Raw genomic sequence first — 7,692 nt, forward strand, 5'->3', positions numbered from 1 at the left:
GGAGGTTGTCTTAACAATTAGTCCAGAGGGAGGCCGTCATAGGAAGTTGTCAAGGAGTAACCGACCTCAGTGGGAGTTGTCCAGCTTTTCCCCTTCAGTATTATATTCAATAAGTGCATTCAATTTCGTCATCATGGAGAGCTATTTCGTCAACATGGAGAGCTATTCCGTCGATGTTTTTTTTTTAATTGGGCGAGTTGTCAGGGGTGATGGTTCTAAGCAGTAGTTTTCGAGGAACGATAGAGCGGAGTGTCTGTCATGGACTATTATCCACAGGCAGTCGTTCTAGGACAGGTTGTCCGTGAAAGTTGTCTTTGGGGCAGTTCTCCGTGGGTTGTACTCCTGATGGTTAGTCGCCTGATAAGCTTTGCATTCATGCGAGCATTTAATAACTTCGTTACTCTTCAATCACCTTTGTCTTTGATGAGGGACAGTTGTCCGGGTGTAATTATCGGAGAGGTAGTTTATTGGTGGTAATTTTCATAAGGGGTGATTGTTCGAGGTAGTCTTTGGGGGTACTTGTTCCGGGCTGACAGCCGATGGAGGTGCAGTCTTCCTGGGCAAAATAGTAGTGGGAAATCGTCCAGGGGTAACTTTTCTTTGTCTTATAAGTCATGGAAATGTAGTCCAGAAAGTAGTTGTCCAGGGGGGGGGGTGTTTCACAAAGATCCTAAGTTGAACTTATCTCTAAGTTGGACTTAAACATTATGGAATGCCGTTAGCATCATTGAAAATATTTTGTAAAAGTTATTTAAAAGACATTAAATGTTGAGTCAAAACATTCATATTTTCAATTATCAAGGAGATTTCAATGTTATTGATGTGGAATTTATGAAAAGTCTGAAATACTTGAATTTTCGCGTTTGAATATATTTTATTTTAAGGCTACAAATGGCTCTCCATAATTTTAAGTCAAACTTAGAGATAAGTTCAACTTAGGATCTTTGTGAAACACCCCCCTGGTGTGTAAATTCAAGCGAGTATTAACTCTTTTCATTTTCTTAACGATTTTCAATCGATCATCTAAACTATTTATTCAAAAATTAGAATAAAGACATAATGCAAATGTTAAAAACTAAAATACTCTTTAAAAAAAATCATCATTTCGCATTATGGAAATATCAAATGTTTTGAAGCCGCTCTAAAGTGTTGGGAGCCACACAATTCGATGGCAAAATTTCACTTAAATTGTATCATGATGTGAAAGGTGATGTCATTTAAGACACATTCCTACAAGGATTTTAAAAAAAAATGTGTTTGAAGTCGAATATTGATTGAAAGAATACAAGATTTAGGTTTTCTGCCAACAACAGAAAACCAAAATGATGTAATCTTTTATCAATATTTGTCTTCAAACACATTTTTGTTGGGGAAATCTTTGCAGAACTGGTCTAAAATGATATCCTCTTTCACATAATGATACAATTTGAATGAAAATTTTCCATAAAATTGTAGGCGAATTTGAGGCTCCCAACACTTTTAAGGGGCTTTAACACTTTGTTAGTTTCATATGCACGAACAAATTTGCAACGAATTTGCACCTTTTCAAGGTGTGAGCTAGATGTGGATCCCGTCTTTTAGACTCATTATGAGCAGCGATAATTACATATAATTTATAAGTCTTGCATTTCATAACGAAGTCTCTATTGAAATTAATCTACTGGGTTCTTGTCGATTATTAAATTCCTTCGTTGCCCTCTGTCTGCATGTGATTAGATTATGATTCTTTTTCGCGTTCAATTCCAAGGATTCTGGAGTTTCAATACCATTAACAGTAGAGCTGCAATGATTCGGGGTTCCTGCGCTATCTGAGTCGGTTTGATTTATTACAGCATTAGTTACCAACAGGTTTGGTCCTCGAGGCCCTGGGTACTGTATACCTTCGCTGGCCGAGGAACTCTCTGGGTTTTTTGAAGAATGGCTAGGTGAAGAGCACAATGACACATCTTCGCTACTGCTAGAAAAGTGATAGATTCTGTGTCCACGTTCGTGAAAAGAAGACTCCTCATGTTCAGGGTGCTCTTGGACTTCTGTAATGGTACTTAGCGAAGCATCTGCACCGGCCGACAACCGCGCATACAACACTTTGCAGTCCACCGGCCGTCCTGCATCAGAGAGTGTCCTCCGCAACGATGAGCGTGGCAGTAAATCCTGTATTTCGTCCTTCCCTAAGTGGCCCTCTGATGCAGAGGACGCTCTTCTCGCAACAACGACCTGAAGAACCTCGTCTTGCCCTTTCAAATCAAAATCATTACACGTGGGTACGGCGTTGTACTGCAAGCAGTTACTGGTTCTTGTCCGACTACGTGAGCCTGCGCTGTAAATCTTACGCGGTGCGCTGGTCGGGCCACATGGACAGTCTTGGCAGTACTGGCAGGAGAGGATCTTCTTGAAAGCCCGGCGAAATGTCATGTTGGACACCGCGTAGATCAGGGGATTCATGAAGCTGTTGCAGTAACCCAGCCAGAAGAATATGTTGAAGGCCAAGGGTGGGACGTAGCAACTAGTACAAGCAGAGGCTACAAAGTGAGATCAAAGTGAAAAAATAAAGAAGAGAAACAATATTGAAATATAGACTTTAACATAAAAACACAATTATTTACCTTAGGGTGACATTTTGGCAAAAACTAACAATTAGAAATCTGGCATTGAACCGTGAAAGATGTTTAGGATTTAAATGTGTGCGCATAATACAATGAAGAGGTGGGGGGGGGGGGGGGGGTGGGGTGGGGTTCAATTCTACTCAAAGTTAAACCACGCCCACTTTTTTAAAAATGAATCTATTCTTGTTAATATATAATTATTTCTATAGCATCCAAATGGGGAAAGGCAAAGTTAAGGCTTATTGGCGCTCAAATGAAACCATTTCAATTGTTGATCATGAATTATTGATATTCACTAGATCATCATTCCTACAAGTACGAATGAAACATGACACTGAATTACACAAGGGAGTTCAAGAAGGACCAATTACAATACTAACGCATGTTATCCCACAATTCAATCGTCTTGAGCGAACCTTGGAGAAATGTTAATAATCTTTTTGCTCAGAATAGAAAATGAATGAAATATTAGATTTCAATCGGGTAGGCTTTCTAAAAAAGTACAGGGTTTCTTGTGTTTTCGATCAGCTGCCAAATGCACAATGCAAATTAATAAGTCACCAAATGATATAAATTATTTTTTCTATTATATCAGTGTTTTGAACATTGTACGGCTTCTTGACGTCTCGTAATTATATTCTACTATTTTTCAGACTTGATTTTCACTTTAGCCTTTTAGAGTATAATGTCAAGTGGTAATTGATTAGTCGCAATGCCTTTAATGAGTGGTCAAGTCACTCAAGTGTTCTTCTTTTTCTCAAAACAAGTAAACATAGTCAAAAGCCGTCGAAACTTTGTTCTGGTTCTACAAGTAACACGGAAAACGTAAACAAGTCCATTAACCTTTCATAATGAAGTAAAAGGTTTTAATTGTATGTCTCTTTCTTTTGGATAAATACACGTATCTGACTTTTGTTTACATTGATTTTTTTTATTACAAATTTCATGCGGGTTTTTCTTTCATTCACTTAGCTGTTCTATGTAAATGTTTTGGTTTTCTGTTCTTCTTAGAGAAAACTTTCTTGCATGCTCTTTTTTAAAGGTCCCAACATTCGTTTATTATCATCGCATGTTCGCTGGATCATGTCCCCATTATCTGACATCCCCTTTTCTGACCAATCCTCTCTCTCTATAAAGTGCTCCCTGGTGCAAATAATGATAATGTTAATCATTTCTTATGAAGCGATCAAAGCCCTTATATACGGTTTTGTTATTACTCCGGTAATTTATTCAGTCACTATTTCGCATATTCTCCACTTCTTGGGGAGTATCGGAGCTATAGTAGGAGACCAGCTTGTAGGTCCCGTGACCAATCTCTGGGAACAAAGGTTTGAAAGTGTTTTTGTGTTCCCTGATGAATACCGAACAATTTTGACTTGGGCTGCCCCCTTGAAAATCCCAGGCATTTTCGTGAGGGGTCAACAAAGGTTACACAGGAATAGAAATTCAAATAGTTCCAATCGTGTCAATATGCATATCAAATTACTCGTCTGGTCATGAGGATTCCAAAAATGTATAGTTTGCTATACCTTCGACCTTAAATGAGGGCGCTATGGTCGAAAACGTTGAAAGGTCAACACACTTTTTGACTGGTGGTCAAATTCACTAACACACTTAACCTTATCAAATTGCATATCAAATTACTCGTCTTGCATAAGGATTCAAAAAATGTATGGTTTGTTATACCTCCGACCTTAAATGAGGGCGCTATGGTAAAAAAAAAGGTCAATGCACTTTAGAAATTCACCAACACGGTTAACATTGTCCGATTCTAACGATTTTAGGGTCTAATAATATTTGTTCTGACATGGCCAATTCAACTACACAACTTTCAAAAGTAAAAGTGCTTACCTTGACCATGAACATTCAAAATGGCTGCCGTTTCGGTGACAAACATCTAACAAATTCTTATCCATGGGATTGGGGGAAATTTCAAGGTTATGGCAACCACTTTTGATCTTAAAAGTTGCTTAGTTGATTTTTTATGTCAGAAAACATATTATTAGACACTAAAATCATTGGAATCGGACGATGTAAACTGTGTTGGTGAATTTCTAAAGTGCATTGACCTGTTTGACCATAGCGCCCTCCTTTACAGTCGGAGGTATAACAACCTATACATTTTTGAATTCCTTATGACCAGACGAGTAATTTGATATGCAACTTAATAAGGTTCACTGTGTTGGTGAATTTGACCACCAGTCAAAAGTGTGTTGACCTTTCAACGTTTTTGACCACAGCGCCCTCATTTAAGGTCGGAGGTATAGCAAACTATATATTTTGGAATCCTCATGACCAGACGAGTAATTTGATATACATATTGACATGATTGGAACTATTTGAATTTCTATCCCTGTGTGACCTTTGTCGACCTCTCACGATATGCCTGGGATTTTCAAGGGGGCAGCCCAAGTCAAAATTATTCGGTATTCGTCAGGGAACACAAAAACATGCTGGTTTCCTACTACTAGTCGCCTTCTTTACCGCAACGCCCATACAAAAGCCCAACGACAATGACGTTCGCATTTTACCGCATACTCATTTTAACACCTTGGTGGAGAGGGGCCATGAAGTTAAAATGCCTTGTTCAAGGACACAAGTGCCGCGCCTGGTCTCGAACCCATGACCTTTGTATCTCCATTCAAGAGCTCAAACCACTTGACTACGACACCTCTACGATTGATATCCTTAAATAGGGGCCGATAATAAGATTGCAAATTGATTTTAATGTATTGAAATTTAACGAAGCCCTGCGAACCCAAAGGGCGAAAAGGGGTTTGCAAAAGGCGGGAAGGGGATGTTTAAAACCGCGACTTGCAACGTATAATAGCAATTAGTGAGGGCGATCAATTTTCTTCAGTTTGGAATTATCTTCGGAGCCTAAAGTCTTGATGCTAAGGACATCGGGGTAAGAAACCAGAAACACACACACACAAAAGCTAAATTTATACCATGACCATTTTCTACTTACTTAAAGGAAGCAGGAAGAAGAATGGAAACCAGCACATGAAGAAGACGCTGACAACGATCCCAAGCGTTTTAGCTACCTTCTTTTCACGATTAAAGGTAACCGATCTTTGCGACGCAGTTCTGGAAGGCCTTAGGAGGCTGTTGGCCGAATTCTGGCGTTTTACCAGTTGATGTCCAGGAGGCGTCTGGACACTGCCTCTATGCATCCGCAGAACAACCCCATTGGGGCTACCTTTCTCTGAACTTGTAGATGGCGAGCCGTGAGACTTCCCACCATGTCTACTTTTGTATTCTACAGAAACAGTTTGGTATATGCGAATGTATAGGACTATGATGACAATTAATGGAATGTAGAAAGACCCAGAGACCGAGAAGAAGACATAATCTATTGAGTCTGAAAGCGGGCACTCTAAAGGGTCATCCTTGGGTGGTCTCCACCCAAACAACGGACCAACTGCAATGGCAAAAGACAGTATCCACACACCGACAATGACCAACAGCGCCCTCCTCGGTGTGACTATGAGTTTATGTTTCAGCGGCCTTGTAACACCAATGTATCTGTCGATGCTAATAACGCAAAGACTGACAATCGAGGCGGTACAGCAAAGAACATCTACCGACGCCCATACGTCACAAAACTTTTGACCGAATGGCCAGTAGCTAATTACCTCTAGGGTACCAGAAAATGGAAGAACGAGGGTTCCCAAGAGAAGATCAGCTACTGCTAAATTGAAAATAAAATAGTTTGTCACGGTGCGCAGTTTTCTTTCCATGAGTACTGCAAGAAGCACCAGGATATTGCCAAATATGACCGCCATAATGATGATAAGCAGTAGCGCGCTAGAGATAATGAGTCGTGGGATGTTGTAGACGAGTGTGCCATTGGTCGCGTTGGTGGCATAGTCCAGGAAGAAGTCTGACGACGAATCCCACGAAGGCGGTACATTCTGATCGGTGTTCGCGGAGTTTACAGTCATTGTGCAGTCATAACTGGATAAGATGTAAGGGCACGATATTCTCAGGAAAATATGTCACAGACAGCCTGCGGGAAAAGAGAGAAAATAGATAGAGAGTTCTTTAGTTTGAATATTTTAATATTTCACTAATCAATTTTGAATATACAGTACGGAAAATACTATAAATATCGGCATTCGATAATCTCACCGTGATTTCTGCGAGAAAAACGGAAAGGCTTCAATAAAAATGTTAGCTTGAAGGAAAATGCTCTATCCAAAAAAAATAATACAAATACTTGCAGACTCTGAAAAATGCATAAAAGTTGTTAATCTTTATTTTTTTAAAACAGGACTTACCTCCCAAATTTGTGAATGGTTTCCTTCATTGTGATGCAAAGGATAAACATTCTTTCGTACGTAAAAGTGTCAAGGTTTCATAAATTATAACCTTGAATAAATATATTCTGTAACCCTCAAGACTTTTCCTATGAATTCCTCCTCCACGAATAACCCTGAACATTTTACTCATAAAGTATTTCGTCATTGATCGTTGCCTATAACATCTTTGACGAATATCATAAACTGTGACGTGCTGTCCTAGGGCGTCTTAAGATTAATCAGCGCCTCGGGGAGGGTCATATTAGCTAATTGGAAGCCAAGAACATTCTCCGGCGTGGAGGTTGCCGATGTTATGACAACGTTTAATATATGATATGCCTCACAAATACCGGGCAAAAGTGCAAAAGAGGGGTAGCAGGTACTTTTCATTTAATGGGTATCTCACTTTATGGAGAGGAAATGAAATCTGCTTTTTGGACTCATACAAGGTATCATATCTTCTGGAGTCGAATCCGTTGGAAAGTAGTAGTTCTCTTGAGAATATAATTATTCCACTACTTTGTAGCTCGAATTTCGACACCAGATGAAGTGATACCTGATAATTATCACACCCCAAAAGTTGATTTCCATTTCTGTAGCTTCATACAGATGAATTGAACTGCTTTACGGACTTTACTGAGGAGGCATAAGCAAAGGATCATCGAGAAAATAAGACAATGATTTCCTGGCACAGATGATAAATTGAACAAAACAGTCTTGGGCGTGTTTACCTTTGAATGAGAACAGCAAGAAAGTGAAAACGGGTATCAGCGTATGTGTTTTTC

The 7,692-nt window shown here is 39.5% G+C and overlaps 1 protein-coding gene across 1 annotated transcript; it reads right to left on the reverse strand.

Moving 5' to 3' along the window:
• Nucleotides 1-867: 867 nt before the first annotated feature.
• Nucleotides 868-6,614, reverse strand: LOC762804 (alpha-1A adrenergic receptor). The gene is made up of 2 exons (XM_030985475.1): nt 5,575-6,614; nt 868-2,519 (listed from the first exon to the last, which is right to left on the reverse strand). Exons 1-2 carry the CDS (start codon nt 6,548-6,550, stop codon nt 1,630-1,632), a joined length of 1,866 nt encoding a protein of 621 aa, XP_030841335.1. The 5' UTR covers nt 6,551-6,614; the 3' UTR covers nt 868-1,629.
• Between the last annotated feature and the right edge of the window lie 1,078 nt (nt 6,615-7,692).

Source organism: Strongylocentrotus purpuratus, unplaced genomic scaffold (assembly GCF_000002235.5).
Source record: "Strongylocentrotus purpuratus isolate Spur 01 unplaced genomic scaffold, Spur_5.0 spur5_scaffold_15, whole genome shotgun sequence".
Lineage (NCBI taxonomy): Eukaryota > Metazoa > Echinodermata > Echinoidea > Camarodonta > Strongylocentrotidae > Strongylocentrotus > Strongylocentrotus purpuratus.

Coding starts and splice junctions, on each gene's coding strand:
- LOC762804 (XM_030985475.1), bottom strand. CDS start 6,550: ATGACTGTAAACTCCGCGAACACCGATCAGAATGTACCGCCTTCGTGG. Junction 2,520..5,574: donor CTTCTTCCTGCTTCCTTTAA/GTAAGTAGAAAA, acceptor CTCACTTTGTAG/CCTCTGCTTGTACTAGTTGC.